Raw genomic sequence first — 16498 nt, 5'->3', positions numbered from 1 at the left:
GACCCAACCCAACCCAACTCTAAAAATTTTAGGTAAGGTTGGGTTAGGTTACTTGGATCATTATTCAAAATTTTGTTTTAAAAAGAAGTAATATGTTGATATGGAAAAGGATTTGGTTAATTATCTTCAAGTTTTGAAATAAGATTAGCAAATTAATTTTAATTATATTATGAAACACTAATTTTCATAGTGTTAAAAAAATTGTTGTAAATCATATTGTTGGATAATTAAAAAAAAAAAAACATACTTTTTAATATTAATAATGAGTTCCAATTAGATGAAGTTGGCTATTTTTTGTGAACCCATGAACCAACTCAAATCATAAAGTCTTCATTTATTTGAACTCAATCCAACTTAAATCGCACGATTGGATTGGTCGGATCATCTGGTTTTTTTAACCTTTTATTGTAACTAAAGTGTGGGATGAGAGAATTGAACCTACCCGAGGTTAATAGTACTTTTCTCTTTAAAATCCAAGAATGGACCCCATCCCCTAAAAAATCCGTCAAGCAATTATTACATCACCTTGTACGGCGACGTTTTGGTGTGGAAGCCGGCATTTATCTGCAGAAAAAGGGAGAAAAACAAAATCTCAAAAAGGAGAGAGCTTAAAATTACAAAGATCTCAAGCAAAAGCTTAGCAGTTGTGGAAGCAGAACCAGTTGAATTGATTAAAAAGCTCCGATCATAAATGGCGATAACTCTTAACAATGGCTTCAAGATGCCGCAAATTGGGCTAGGAGTTTGGCGTATGGAGAAGCAACAAGTCAGAGACCTCATTATCAACGCCATTAAGATTGGTTATCGCCATTTTGACTGCGCCGGTACCGTCTCTTCTGGCTTCAATCAATTTCTTCTACATTTCTCAGTTTCTCTTGCTTTTTATTTCCTTTCTCTTGTTTCTTCTGTTGATATTATCATCTTTTTCTTCCATGAGACTGGATTTGTTTTCATTTTCTTTGAGTATTACTTAGAAATCAAGACGAGATCATGGAAGATCTCCGATTCTAGGTCGATTTTTCGTTTATTTTCTTGAGTTCGATTAATGGAGTTCTTACAGACATTTAACTCTGATTGAATTCTTTATTGAGTTAAAGGATTTTGAAAAACAAGTGGATTATGCAGCTTTTTTCAGTCCTTACATATTCAAACTTGAATTCAACTGCTTAGTCTAAAGGTTGAGTATGGTTTGAATATATGAATTAGTGTTTAGCACTTTTTGTATAACTTTTTTTCTTTAAAGGTTAAGGTTGACTTCTTATTCTTAAACGTTTCTAATTAAAGAATTGACATCAAACATTCTCCAGTCATATCTGGCAATTATAATTGTGGGTGAAGTTTCAATAATGACCACATTAAAGTATTAATGTATTAGTGTTAGATATTATAATTGAATTTACCTTCAGCCATTCGCTTAAGTTTTTGGGTCAATCAATGATTTAAGATAGTATCAGAGTAGGTTACTTTAGGATGTCTTAGATTCAAGTCCCTGCAATGCTATTTCCTCCCCATTTAATATTCATTTCCACTTGTTTGGCTTGACTCTTCTTCATATTTCGAGCCCACAAGTTAGGGGAGTGTTAGATATTATAATTAAATTTACCTTCACCCATCAGCTTAAACTTTTGGATCAATTGGTGATTTAAGAATTAGGAAATTTTGCCTGCGGAAAACTTGAGTGGCTTAGTTTTGTAATCGGTGTTGTTTTCTTGCAGCTGATTACAAAAATGAAGCTGAAGTTGGGGAGGCACTAGCAGAAGCTTTTAAGAGTGGACTTGTCAAGAGGGAAGAACTTTTCATTACCACAAAAGTGAGTTTGATTTTGAATTCTTATTGTTTGCGTTTAAATCCTTCTTGAAGTTCAATCAGTTGGAGCTTACGGATGAGTTTGGTATGATTTTTGAAGGACAAAAATGCCTTTAGCCAATTATATTTTCATGAAGGAGAGTGATTGAAAATTTTAAAATCTGCTTTTAAAAAAAACACTTAACCCATTTGGTAACCATTTGGTTGTTGGTTTTTTAAAATTAAGTTTATTTTCTCATTTTTTTTAAAGCTACCTTTTCTAATTTTAAAAAAATGACTTGATTTTGTGAAAATATTGATAGAACGTAGATAACAAAGCAAGAATTTAATGGTGAAAGGGGTGTTTATAGGTATAATTTTCAAAACCTATAAACCAAAAATCAAATGGTTACTGACATGGCCTTAATTAGAGTTTCTGACCAAAGTAATCCCAAAGTCAAGTTTAAATCATTGTTGTTGGCTTTCATGACAATTGCAGCTCTGGAATTCAGACCATGGACATGTTCTTGGGGCTTGCAAGGACAGCTTGAAGAAGCTTCAACTAGAATATTTGGATCTGTACCTGGTGCACTTCCCAGTTGCTGTAAAGCATACAGGTACTGTTCGTTGATTGTCATCTGTAAATATCGCCCCTTTGTCATGCCTGTTCATCAAATGAATTCTCATTTTCCTTACTTTTTTTTTTCTTTCCTTTTTTCAATTCTATTATTTAAAGGAGTGGGTAATACTAGCAGTGAATTGGCTGAAGATGGGGTGTTGGACATTGATACAACCATATCTTTAGAAACCACTTGGCATGCCATGGAAGATTTGGTTTCTGCTGGTTTAGTTCGCAGTATTGGGATCAGGTATTGCAACTTTGATATTCTCAAGACAAAAATATTATTTCTTTTTACTAATTCACTCTAACTTTTAAGTTTTTAACTACATATGGGCTAAATTACAAGTTTAGTCTCTGAACTTTGACGTTTCTGTCTATTTAGTAGTCTCTACATATTTAAAAACATATAACAAGTCTCGAAATTTACAATTTTGTGTCTAATAAGTTTCTGATAAATTGAAATTCATAAAAATCAACTAATCTATTAGATATAAATTTGAATTTTTTGTCTAGTAGAATCTTGAACTCTTAATGTTATATGTAATAGATTCGTGAATTTTTAAAAAATTGAAAGTTTAGGGACAATCAAAATAATTTAACTATTTTTCTCATAAGCTTTTTACCAGCTACTGCGAACAGTTATTTCCACATGTACTTCTATGATTTATTTGATCTGTTTATACTATGATCCATACATATTCTCTCTTTACCAATTTTAGAAACATGTATCAAGTTAATATTGATTCTCAAAGGAATATTCTACTTACATCCGAAGCACTTTTGAAATATTAGAACTAAACAGTAAATTTCTTTGCTTAATTATGAAGCACATTTATTGAAATCCTGATGACATGAATAGTTTGGAAGGAAACTATTCTGGTAAAAGTACCCCATGCTCGTCTTTAAGATTTGTTGCTGATCAATGTTGAACATTATATTCTCATGGATCAATTCCTTGCAGCAATTACGACATCTTTTTGACCAGAGACTGTTTAGCGTATTCAAAAGTGAAGCCTGCTGTGAACCAAATCGAAATGCATCCTTACTTTCAAAGAGAATCTCTTGTTAAATTTTGCCAAAAGCATGGGGTTTGTGTCACAGCTCATACTCCTTTAGGGGGTGCTGCTGCTAACAATGAATGGTTTGGTACAGTTTCTTGTCTGGAAGATCCAGTTCTTCAAGTGAGTTAGCTCTTTCCCCTTTCGAGAACAACTGAAATCAATAGTTTCCAGTTTCAAAATACAATTTTTGTAGACAATTCTCATCTATGGCCTCTTTCTTGTCAGGCACTTGCCAAGAAATATGGGAAGAGTGCTGCTCAAATTGCCCTCAGGTGGGGTATTCAAAGGAACACCATCGTGATACCGAAGACGTCAAAACTCGAGAGATTGGAAGAGAATTTCCAAGTTTTTGATTTTCAGCTTGCGAAAGAGGACATGGATCTGATCAACGGAATCGACAGGAAATATCGAACAAACCAACCTGCCAGGTTCTGGGGCATAGATTTATATGCTTAGATAGTTATGAACTCTCTATAACTCCTCTTATAATTGCTTCTTAAAACTAATACCTAGCATCTGTTGCTGAAATGGATAATAATGCTTTAAGGCTAAACTCTTGAACTGTTTCTTCTGTCTTGTGTTCTGTTGTGTTCCCTAAAAAGCAGTAAAAACTTCCACTGTCATGTTGGTTCCTTTAGGCCCGTTTGATTACATTCTCGATTCTTTCATGTTTTCCTTTGACAATTACTTGTTAAAGATGGAACAAAAGAAACAGTTTTTTTTTCTCCTTTTCTTTCCTCGACCCTTTTTTTAGCTTGTCATTGTCATTTCTACAAAATTAGTAATGGGGGAGAGATTTTCCAAAGGGAACAACAATGTGAGGATTCTTATGTCTGACACAGATCATTTTCTCTTTTAAAAAATTTATGCTGGTCTTGTTTTTGTTTTTTCAACGGTTGTTTTTTTCGCTTGTCATTGTTCATTTCTATAAGTGAAAGAGATCTAACCCGATATTTTTTTTCACTAGAAAAACAATGTCGGTCTTCAAATGCTAAAATCATCTTGTTTCCCTTTAATTCTGAAAATGTTAAAATGGTAAGAATCGTCCAAAAGAAGAGTGGTAATGGTAATTATACCCTCAAATTTTCAATAGTAAAAATTGAATCCTTAAACTTATACGAATGTTAAAATTGAACTCTCAAACTTATCATAATTGTAGAAAGGGTATAATCGCTCATGTTTGGAGTAAGCCACATGAATTTACAATGGGTGGCAAATCCGAAATGTATAATTAGAAGTTTATCTTCAACGTATGTAAAATTGTAGATATGGCAAAATTTTTAAATTTAAATTTTTGTTTATTCCATATACCAATTTTGCCCTTTTAACGAACCTATGTTTTTGGTATATCGGTCAATTAATATACCATATTTAAAACAAATTAGTTGTGTATTTTTTCCATTGATTTGTAAACTTTTTGCATCTTTGGTTTGTAGCAATATGAGATGTTATTCACTTTAATTTTTATATTTGTTACATTTCTTTTATCCCGATTGTAGTTTTTTTTTCTTTTTAAATTATGTTGTTTTTCATTTTTAAGTACAAATGTACAATAAGTCGGAGAGATTCAACCTAAAACTCATTAACACTTAGTTTAATAGGCTCATTTTTATAATTTGACCGTGTTTGAAATAAATAGAGATTGTTTTTCAATAAAATTATTTTTTACTTTTTTAAAAACACTTAAATAACTAGTCATTTTCAATCGTGTATCAATAGAATATCAAGTATATCAAATGCGTATCAGTAGTGTATCAAATATATATCAATAGTATATGAAGGGTATCAAGTGTATCGAGTGGTTTGAGCCCGTTTCTGCTATTTTTGCAAAAGTAATAAATCATGGATATGGATCTAATTTTTTAAACTTATTTTATCAAATCTGCAAGAAGTCCTAATAAAAATTAGACCTCCAAATGATAAAAACTTATTTTTAGAAATATAAGTTTTATGACCTTTTGCTTACCTCATCACATAATGAAACGTAGTGCTCTACTGTTGTATACTGATGTTGATAATCAATTTTTTCTCGATTATCGCTACTAGCACTGAAAAGAAATATCCTACTTTTGTGATTCATTAGTGCAATTATCGATAAACTTTAATATAAGGTAGATACCAAAAGAAGAAATTTAAAAATAAAAGTAATATCTAGACTGAATTTTCAAAACCTAATGATTAACTTTAAGTTTTATAAAAGTAAGTCCTAAAATAAAAATAAGAAAATTGGGCCTTGTCAAATGAACAATTGGTACAATTAAACTTGTAACCATAACAGATTTTGCTATTTTATTCTCGGAATTTGAATAGATAACAAAGTTTCTCCACTAATAAAGTTTAGTCAGTTTGATGAAAACCATCTTTTTTTAGAGACATTTAGAAGTGATTTTGAAAATATTAAAATCGTTCAAATGAATTCAAAATATGCTTTTATAATCGTTCAAAATCAATTTTAGTGGTAAGAAAATCATGTTTAAAAGTATAAACTCAAGCATTAAACTGATTTTGTATTATTTACGATATGTTTTTGAAGTGATTTTAACCTTTTTAAGATCACTTCAGCATGAATTTTCAGACATCTGAGGCAGGCAGATGATTCAAAGTTGATTTTCCTGGCCAAAAGCAACACCAAATGGTTATGGAGAAATGATTTGAACCTCTGACCAGTTGAACTACAATTTGACATTTGAAACTAGCTTTTGAAAATCAAAATAGACTGACCCAAATCCATAAAAATCAAAATCAAACCAATCCATCATTTGCAATTTTACACCAAAAAATCCAAGCAGGTTAGAGAACTTATTTATCAATTTTTTCTGTTTCCATGAGCAACCTATTAATAATTGAATGAGCCTTCAGGCCTACCAAATATGAGGGCTATCAACTCCAGTGCATATGCATAAACTCTATACAGCATCATTATCATTACCTTATAGAATTCAAAATAAGCAACCTAACTGATTATGATGACACAGTAAGTAGAGTTATTGAAAATATCACATGGCTCAATATATATATGGTATAATAGCAAATCGGTTTCTAGGATAATTATTGAATTTATGAAAATACCACCTATGAGTTTCTGCTGCTGCAAAGGCCAGATTTACCACCTGCAAACACCCAACAGAAGATTATTCACCTTCTCCATCATCAGTTCCACATTTGGTTATGGAGGTTGAAACTGTAAGCTACAATTATAAAGAAACAGGAGGACAGAGCAAACTGCATTTTAATTCTCTTAATAAATAAGATTCTCATTTCTCACCACAAATCCAAAAAGTAGCCAGATTGTGATGTCTTCTCCTCCACTAGCAACCACAAGGCCACCATATATAACCTGAGGAAGAGAAAGAAAACTATCAGTAATGGGTAAGAGTTAGTGATAAGAAAACTTGCAGTTAGTCCACTGCAAGTTCATGAGGGAGAAACTTACCATCTCAGCAAGATAGTGAGGAGAAGACACGATTCCAAACCAATCACCATGAGGAATTCTATATTCTTCAGATTGTTCTCTACGTACCCGCAGTGAGCCCTAAACAAATCAACCTCGCGTATCAGTGAAATGAATCTAGGATTTGAGTTGACAATATGGTGGCATTCGTCGAGAAAGTTCACATAAATACCCAATTATGAACATTTTTAGATTCTAATGAAGAACAAAAAGGATCATTGTTTTTTCAATAATTTTATTTGTACTTTTTGTCTGATGAGAAACTTTTTGAACGTATTCGAGAATTAAAGGTTCTAATACAAAGCATTTTTGTATTGTTGAAGAATCTGTTAATAATGAGGATCAGAGAACATAGTGAACTAAAGACTGTTTCAAATTCCATCATCGAGGTAATAAAGCTGATATCTGAATAAACAATTTATGACTGAAGATGTGTATCGTACTAGAATCTGATGGCAACGACACTGATGAATCCAACCCCAAAAGAATAAAGCTGCACCAATCCACTGACACCACCCTAAATTTGATAGTGGAATCACAGCATCCAACAGGCTAACTTCAACATCAGGCATGTGCCTTTTTCCTTGAACAACAAACTGAGCTAACCCACTTGCGGCAAAGTGATACACTTCTGGAATACAATTGCTACAAAGTGATAGAGGAGCTGCTGTATAGAAACTAACCATAGAAAATAAAAGAAATCAGCATACCAATCCTCTAGGCATAAGGATCGAACTATAACAATAACAATGAATCACCAAAATAGCATTTATCCATTAAAAAAGGAGGGGAAAAAAGGCACCTAGCATGATGAAGCATACTACATTCTTATTACGAAAAACGAAATAAGTAGAAATTAATATAAAAAAAGTAAATTCAAATTGAACCAGAAAGTATTTCCATCCTTTTTTCTTTGCAATGAGATAATTGAGATCAGGATAGCACACCCAAAGGACTATTTTGGATGTAGAATGCAATTTTTTTAGTACAAGTGTAATACATTTGCATTCGTAATCACAACACCAAGATTTTCAATCTTGATTCTAGCACTAAGTCTTTCCACAGCATATTAAAACAAGGCCCAAAATACCAAAAACTAGCCATACTAAAACCAGTGGATATATATTGCAACAAAACCAACTAAAGAGAGATTCAAAATGGTACTTACAACAAGCCAGTTAAATATCCAAGGATATGCATCCGAGCCGAGAGACTATATTTGAAAACATATATTGTTTCATAAAGACGTCTCAAAACTTGAACTTCCATTAATAAAAGCAGAAAAACAGCTTTCCAGACCAGGAATCTGTGTTCCCTCCGAGACGAATGAGATTTTTGCCAGGAAAACAAACTTGAACCTCCAGTCAACTGACTGGTAATGGCAGGAAAGTTAAATGGCTCTGAGATTTCTGGGGTTGATACATATGCATACATCCAAGTTGTTCCTAGCAACAAGGTTGTCCAGATAACAGCCAACACATAAAAGTGGCAGAAGAATTTCTGAGGTACAGTGAATTTCTGACATTGAAAAACATAAGTAAATAGGAGCATAAAATTTCAGAAAACGTTAAACTACAAATTTAATTCCTAAGTTTAGATGGTTATGTTAATTGTATTCTACATTTCAAGAAATTTAACTTGTGTCGTGGAACTTACAATTTTGGTTCTATTAAGTCCATGTCAAATACTCACGAACAATGATTTAACATGATGTAATGGTCTAGAGCCTCATCAAATTTTTGGTATACCCTTCTCCCTCATCTTATCTAGTTGACCTACTACCTTGTCCCACTTCATTACCACACAAATCAGCACTTATTAATCCAGTCAGAATGTAAAGTTAACATTAAAAAATCAGTATAAAAAGTTGACTTATAAGAATCAAAATCCAACGTTAATGACATAATGACAACTTTGTAAACTCAGACTAAGTATTAACTGTGCGGCTAATCGCTATATAGATTGGAATTCCTCCCATAGTGTTTTTTGGTGGGGTCTTTGGAGGAAAGAAACAAGAGATATTTGGCTAAATTACAAATTTGGTCCTTATGATTTTGAGAAAGCTAGAATTTATTCTGTATAGTTTTAAAAGTTATAATTTAGTTCTTATAGTTTAATAAAACCTCATAAATAATCCCTATGGTTTGATAAAATCCTCATAAATAGTCCCTAGTACTCAATTCTAACTTCCTCCAAACCATAAGAACCAAATTTACAATTTAAGCTAGATATTTTTAGAGACCCTTTTATAAACTTCATGTCTATCTGAGTTTCCGTGTGTAAAGTTTTTTTAAAGTATTCTTTCAGATCTTATTTTGCTTGGCGAGAGACCTTTCCGAACCTAGTTTTTTTTTTTTTTCCTCCTTTTTTTGATAATATGTGGATGGGAGAATCGAACAACTCTGACTTCGAGATTGATAGTACAAACACCATATCCGGTTGAGTTACGTTCATTTTGGCCATTTTCTAAGCTAGTTGGGCTCCTCTCGGAGTGTTCTTTTTTACTCCTCATCATATTCTATCATTATTTTCTAAACTTCGAAAAAATCCCTCCCATAGTTTAAATTTTCAATTCTCCTCTACGACTAAAATCGAAAGAATACATAGATTCCCTCCATCCAATACCCACAATGAAAATCGTAATTCAAAAGCTCTGCAACACTTTTAACTGCTATTCGATTATCTCAAGCACCAAACAGATATTCTAACCAGAGAGGCTCAGGAAATAAAGATAATCAAGCACATCGACAATTGAGAATTCGATCTCTTACCTTGGAAGACGATTGCAAGATCTTCCCTCTCTTCGCAAACCCCAAGAGAATTCCACGGAACCAATTCAGTCTAGAGAACGGTAAGAAAGCTACAACTACAGGCAATATTCCTGCAATCCAAGCAGCTCTGAGAAGCCAAACAATTCCCAGCTCCATTTCGCTGAAAATACAGACAGAATTTGGTCGAATAAGCTAGATTTTCGCCGTATTCCCGAGGAATGAATCGTTCTTCGTCTGAAATGAAAGTAAAACCGAAGAGAAGTGGGTTGAGGCAGGGAAAAGATGAATTAGGGGAAGTTTAACAGAAGGAAAGGAACTGTGAATCGTCATTTTGAAAGGCTCGAGGCGTGATCGGGAGAATTTCTTTGGGAAATGAAAATATAGATGCTAAGATCGCCGCCGGTTCCACAGGTGTTTCGGCGGTTTCCACCGTCATGGTGACTGCTGTTTACTGTATAATAATTTGGATAATTGTAAAAAAAAAAATAGAACTCTAATTTATATTTTGAGAGATAATTGTATAGACTGTGGAAAAAAGCACAAAATAGATTTTGCTACACATTTTAAAGCCAAAATTTTTGCCATTCGACGTTACCAAAATACTTTTTGTTTTGCTTTCATTTTGTGATTACTAATTTCGTAATTACTAACACACTCATATATCAATTAAGTTATATTTTGTGATTATTAATATACTCATATATCAATTAAGTTATTTTTATTTTAGCAAAATAATTAGGCTGTAAATAGCCTTTTTTTTTTCTTTTTTTTTTTTTGCTTTAACTAGCCTTAATAGTGAATAGGTAGATAAGGGAATGAAAATAACTAACACAGTGTAACTCTAATTTGAAATCACGTTATAACAAAATAAGTATAGCTCAACTGATTTATACTATCGAGCTCGAGATTAGAGATTAAATTCTCCTATTCCACATGTTTGTCAATATATATAGAAGAATGGATTGGACGACAACATAACATGTACATAGAATAACCTTAAATGGATCAAACTATAAAGAGCCTCAAACTATTCAATCTATCTTGACTTTTGAATACTATATGTCACTACTTTTTATGGTACAAATACCACATATGACTAAAGATCACCCAAGTAATGTCTAAACCCAATTATTAAAGGCAAGGATAAAGGATTGTAGAATAAGTAAAAATCTTTTTCAATTGTCTCAATAACTAAACTAGATCAAAATGAAGAATCTAAATAGATTCTAAATGAGACATGAAAAATAAAGGAGTTAGAATTGCTCAATAAATGAAATACTTAAGTTTAAGGTTTTCCTTTGAGTGACAGTTATCTAACTTGAGTTAGTTAGGGGGATAAGAATGATTTTGTTCAAAAAAAAAAAGAAACAAAATAATTTTTTTTTTTTTGAAAAAAAAAACTTCATAACTTTGAATTTAATTGAAAAGAAAAAATTGTTTTAAATTATAGACTAATTGATCATATAATCTATGGATCTATTTGACATTAATTAGAATTCTATATATAACTTTGAAGTTCTTCGAGACGTACAAAGAGAAAACTTCTTATTTGATTCTTGGGGGAATTGTTAATTTATATCTATCCCAATGAGTCATTTATCAAATCATTACTATTGATGTTCAATCCCGAAAAGAAGGAAGAGATCTTTGTAAAGTGGAAATTTATATTCTTGCTATTCTATATTTATTTGAAAATGGTGCTCAACCTGTAAGCGGTTTATTCGATCTAATTGTACCACATAATCCACTAAAAGGTGTTGCAAGTTAGTTATTTTAGCTCCATGCTTCCGTTCTCTCAAATCAAAATTCAATATAAAAAAAAAAAACTTTACTTAACTTAGAACTTAAAAAATGAGTTCTTTGATTTGTAACAAAAAAAAAATAATTATTATTTAGGTGATAGAAATCAAAGTGAAAATTCAAAGAGTGAGTTTTTCTTTGGTAACATAAGATTAAATTGTAGAAAGAATCATGCGGATAAGGTTTTTTACCAAAACAAAACAAAAGAGCAAATTATTTCTTCCGCAAAATTTGGCAAGGAGAATAAAATGAATTACATGCTCCCTTCTTAACATTACATGTCTATATATAGTTCAACTATAGCAAATAGTGGCATAAAGTCTTTAGTTTTACTAAGAATCCTTGTTGTTGGATCAGAATATAACTAACTTTTGGAATTTTATACAAAGATTTTTATGAAATTTTATTTTAAAAAATGATAAGACAAGATAATAACTAAAATAATGCAAAAGTCCATTATGGTACATATATTTCATCTCGAAAGATGAGTAAGTTCATTCATTTAATCTGACATTCCTCATTCTTTTTCTATATATACTCATGTAGATATTACTTAGTATAATTATAAGATACCTTTTATAACCATCAATAAATAACAGGTAAAAATATTAATGTAACAAATAATATATATCAATAAATCCTGGGCAAATTCAATAATCAGATTCATTGATATTTTTGGTGCAGTAGATGTTATTACATATACAATCATACTCAATTCGATGAAATTGTTTGATCTTAAAGGAGATCTTCTATAATTTCGAACATGAGAGGTTATTTTTTAGTTTCATCCAATCATTAATTAGTTGATTATTTTTAGATAATTGAAAACAAGAAATATAAATCTGTCTATCATCCACACCAGAAAAAATGAAGTTGTTTTAAAAAAATAATCATCAAGGGAGTCGCAGTGACCAGGCCTAAGCAACTGCTTACCAAAAATACCAGGTCTTCGCAAAGTCGCAAGACCATGTATGCTTTTGCACTAGTGTTTATGTTTCAAGTAGTCCATAGGAAAAACAAGATAAAAGAAAGATCATGCAAAGGTATAACACACCTTATATACCTATGTAAATTGATAGCAACATCCATAAATATAAATATATATATCTATGCTTTTATTTATTAGTTATCTAGATTAATAAAAAATTTATTTTTTATTTAACTCTGTTCATTCTTTAAAAAATCGAATTAGACTTGATAGATTATTGCGATGTGATTTGTTAGTTCGTTGTCATCATTAATATGGGTTAGTCAAACTCGAACTTGAAACTAGTCGAATGGAGTAGATAATTTACTTTTAAAAGAATAGGTAAAGAAAATCCCTCCCATTTTTCATTGCACACAAATTTACCTATGTATACATCTAAATCATAGTTACTTTCCTAGGCACAATTCTAATTTAAAAAGTGGAATATTTAGAAAAATGAGTAACAATAACAATTATGATACCACTAAAGAACTAATAATATGAATTTTGAAAATTCTTATCACTTGAACTGAAACCATTAAATACTTCCAGTTAACTTTTTTTAGCTGTTCTGATATCAATATCGACATCGGCATCAAATATATATAACTTGATGTTATGTTAGTCTTCAAAACAAAAATGACTAGGATTTCGTTTGAGATTGTTATGCCTTTTAAAATAATTATTGATAGTTGTACTTAGAAAAATATGCTGTCATATAAAAGTATATTAATATTTGGTAAATTTCAAATTAAAAAAAAAATTGATAACAATGTTTAGTAAGTAAGTTTGTTGTAATTTCTATAATGACCAAATCAGACATATTAGTATATTATTTATACGTTGATATTTAATATATAAATTTTATAAGTTGATTGTTTATAGTTTTCATAGTTTAAATTACAAATTGTATATTTTAATTTATTTAAATTATATGATAAAACATTAGAAAAATCATTGTTATATAAAATTAAAATGAGTAAATGCTATTTCAATTTAAGTATTTTATTATAAGTTATTTTTAAAAAAATTGCATTGTTTAAATGGCAAGATATTCTTTTAATATAAATCATTTGATAAAAAGTTTCGAAAAATAATTGTTATAAAAATATCGAATCAACCACAATTTATTGATATAGTTTAAAATAGATGTGAAAGGAAAAAATAATATATGAAAAATGAGATTTTAATTTAAAACAATTAGTTAAAGAATATGAAAGCTTTTTAGGAAAGTTGGTATTTAAAAGTTGATATGGAGTTGGATTTGAATAGAAGAAACTAAAAAGTGGTTTTTTAAAAAATAAAAAATAAATAAAGAATAATCTATTTTACCAAACATCTAACACGATTAAGGGTCTGTTTGGATTAACTACAAAAAAAATATTTTTCAAAAAAGTAATTTTTATTTAAACTCTTTTGATAAAAAAAAATGTTTAAAATAAACTTTGAAAGTGTTTTAAATTTTTTTGAATAGTTATCGAATAATTTAATTTTTTTTTTAAATGACTTATTTTCAAAACTAAACACGATTATACTCTAACATCATATAAAAATCCCTTTCATAGTTCAAAATTTTCTCTATCCTCTTTCTTCTTTCTCCCTCCTCCATTCTTTCTCCTTCCTCCTCTCCTCTCCTCACTTCTCTTTTCTCTTCTTATCCCCATTTATAATTTAGACGTTGTCCGATAACAATTTAGCTCCTGTTTGGTAACAATTTGATATTTGGTTTTCAAATTTTAAAAATTAAGCCTATAAATTCCTTTCTATCTCTAAATTTTATTGTTTTGTTATCTACTTTCTACCAATATTTTTAAAAATCAAGGCAAGTTTTGAAAACTAAAAAAAAAAAAAAAAATAGTTTTTAATAACTTGTTTTTATTTTTGAAATTTAGCTAAGAATCCAACTCTTTTATCGAAGAAAAATGAAAACCATTGTAAGAAATTAAGAGAAAATATGCTTAATTTTCAAAAATTAAATGGTTACCAAACATGGTATTGGTTTTTTATTTTTTGTTTTTTAAAATTATGCATATGGACATCACTTCCATCTATTGGGATCTATAGTTTATTGTCTACAAGTTAAATTTTAAAAACTAAGACCCCGTTTGGAAACTTTGTGGTTTTTATTTTTTTGTTTATGAAAATTAAGTCTATAGACACTACTTCCACCTCCACATTTCTTCCTTTGTTATCTACTTTTTACTAATGGTTTAAAAACTAAGCTAAATTTTGAAAACTAAAACATATAGCTTTTAAAAAACGTGTTTTTGTTTTTATAATTTGACTATGAATTTAACCATGATAATTAAGAAAGATGCAAATTATTGTAAGAAACGAGAATGAAATAAGCTTAGTATTAAAAAACTAAAAACAAAAAAAAAAATGAAATGGTTATCAAAAGGGGTCTAACAAATTAGTTTTCAAAAACTTCTTTTTGTTTTTTAAATTTGGCTAAGACATCAAATGCTTACATAGAAAACATGAAAATCATGAGTAATAAATTATGAGATAATAAGCATACAATTTTCAAAAACCAAAAACCAAAAACAAAAATGTTACCAAACGAGATTTTAAATTTAAATATATATATATATATATATATATATATATATATATATATATATATGTTGTGGTTAGTCCTCTGGACTGGAACGAGCAATAAAGGGAAAAAAACAGAGAAATGAAACAAAGATGAGGTAACAACAATGACGATCATCATAGATGGGAGGAGATAGAGATTTTTTTGAAAAAAAAATGTTATATTAGCCTTTTATTCAATAGCGTAAAACTCAAGACATAGACCAAATAAACCATTTTCTCAAGCCTCAGAGGTTAAAATGCCAGCTTTTAAAAGTCAAGAATTTAGTTGTTACATTGGAAAAGTTCAAATAGAAGTGCAGTTGTCTCACATTAGAAAAGTTCAAAATGATGTGATGGGCTCCAAGCATTAATAAAAAAAAAGTATATATCTTTGGTTTCAAATCATCCCAATTCAAAGTACTTTAAGCTTGACATATTAGTTCCATTATGCTAGTGGTATAATGCATTATGAGAATGCTTTTATAATTGGGGTCAATGAGAGATTTTTGTGTGATTGTAATAATTTTTCACATAGCGAAAATTTTTTTGTTTGTGGTTTTTCTCTAGCTTAAAGTTTTTTCACGTTAATTCTTGTGTTTTTAGTTTTATTGTTTTATTTTAATCTCTGTTATTTTTCGTTTATTCCTATGTTAGTAGGTTTTTTTTTAACAAGTTGTATCAGAGTTTAAGGTTCGTAGTTTCTTGGATTTCTGAGTGTACTCTGTGGTTACAGCATTATTTGATCTTCCATATCATAAAAGAATTTTTTAAATGTTCTACAGTATTATGAATAGTTTGTATTATTCACTATGTTAGAAATGTAATATTGGCTAAATATATTTGTTTTAGTTTGTTGGCATTGACTCTTTGGGCTTTTAAAAGTTGCCTCGGTTTTTGTCTTTGATGGATCTTGTATCAGAGGATGATCTTCTAGATGCCAAATCTGTAGAATATTTTTTATTTAACTTATTCTGTAGAATATTTTATTTGGGATGTCTTCATTGACAGACCGACTTTATGGTGTCGCTCCCAAAAGACAACCATACAAATGAATTTATATGCACCAAACTAACCCTTTATATAAACTAGTAGTACAAGTAGCAAGTCCGGGATCGAACTACAGAGAGCCAAATATGGATTCTTCAAAAGTTGAAACTTGTAGGAAGTAACCAAGGGGGGATTTGTGAAAACTATTAAAATAAATTGTGAAAGTGAAAATTGTGCAATGCAAATAATTGAGAAAGTTTATTTATCAAACAAATACTTAGCTTGGGTAATTATTTAATTCATTCCTCATTAATTCTATCATAGACTACTCAAAAGATACATGAGATTATTTGAATTAAAAACTTAGTCTACTTGATTAGAATCCTAACCGGTAGTCCATAAAATCAAGTTGATTGAGAGAAAAGCAAGAATCCTTAACTAATTAATTAATCAACAGGTATTAAGATTAAGGCA

General features: G+C 30.1%; 2 protein-coding genes across 3 annotated transcripts; one reads left to right on the top strand and one right to left on the bottom strand.

The window, feature by feature from the left end:
* Positions 1–514: 514 nt before the first annotated feature.
* LOC120078232 (NADP-dependent D-sorbitol-6-phosphate dehydrogenase-like) lies at positions 515–4105 on the top strand. Its single transcript, XM_039032454.2, has 6 exons — positions 515–824; positions 1716–1810; positions 2285–2402; positions 2522–2654; positions 3369–3588; positions 3694–4105. The coding sequence occupies exons 1-6, from the start codon at positions 692–694 to the stop codon at positions 3922–3924; spliced, it is 930 nt and encodes a 309-aa protein (XP_038888382.1). The 5' UTR covers positions 515–691; the 3' UTR covers positions 3925–4105.
* Positions 4106–5401: 1296 nt separating this feature from the next.
* LOC120078230 (3-oxo-5-alpha-steroid 4-dehydrogenase family protein) lies at positions 5402–10268 on the bottom strand. 2 transcript variants are annotated; one of them, XM_039032452.2, is made up of 8 exons: positions 9691–10268; positions 8088–8437; positions 7363–7597; positions 6902–7000; positions 6734–6805; positions 6541–6578; positions 6012–6080; positions 5402–5516 (listed from the first exon to the last, which is right to left on the bottom strand). In XM_039032452.2, exons 1-8 carry the CDS (start codon positions 9844–9846, stop codon positions 5417–5419), a joined length of 1119 nt encoding a protein of 372 aa, XP_038888380.2. In that variant the 5' UTR covers positions 9847–10268; the 3' UTR covers positions 5402–5416. The 2 variants fall into 2 exon arrangements, with proteins under 2 accessions (XP_038888380.2, XP_038888381.1); XM_039032453.2 differs by lacking the exons at positions 5402–5516; positions 6012–6080 and having other exon boundaries at positions 6365–6578.
* Between the last annotated feature and the right edge of the window lie 6230 nt (positions 10269–16498).

Source organism: Benincasa hispida, chromosome 5 (genome assembly GCF_027475165.1).
Source record: "Benincasa hispida cultivar pf3 chromosome 5, pf3_genome.v1.1, whole genome shotgun sequence".
Lineage (NCBI taxonomy): Eukaryota > Viridiplantae > Streptophyta > Magnoliopsida > Cucurbitales > Cucurbitaceae > Benincasa > Benincasa hispida.
Note: the sequence above shows the minus strand (reverse complement) of the source record. Positions and strands in the feature narration are given on the sequence as shown.

What these genes read in the sequence shown, in the direction of transcription:
- LOC120078232 (XM_039032454.2), top strand. Translation starts at nt 692, where the DNA reads ATGGCGATAACTCTTAACAATGGCTTCAAGATGCCGCAAATTGGGCTA. An exon ending in AGTTGCTGTAAAGCATACAG is followed by an intron (nt 2,403 to 2,521) that starts GTACTGTTCGTT and finishes TATTATTTAAAG; the next exon opens with GAGTGGGTAATACTAGCAGT. An exon ending in GTTCGCAGTATTGGGATCAG is followed by an intron (nt 2,655 to 3,368) that starts GTATTGCAACTT and finishes AATTCCTTGCAG; the next exon opens with CAATTACGACATCTTTTTGA.
- LOC120078230 (XM_039032452.2), bottom strand. Translation starts at nt 9,846, where the DNA reads ATGGAGCTGGGAATTGTTTGGCTTCTCAGAGCTGCTTGGATTGCAGGA. An exon ending in CTCACTATCTTGCTGAGATG is followed by an intron (nt 6,806 to 6,901) that starts GTAAGTTTCTCC and finishes TCTCTTCCTCAG; the next exon opens with GTTATATATGGTGGCCTTGT. An exon ending in GCTGAAGTGATCTTAAAAAG is followed by an intron (nt 5,517 to 6,011) that starts GTTAAAATCACT and finishes ATTTCTTTTCAG; the next exon opens with TGCTAGTAGCGATAATCGAG.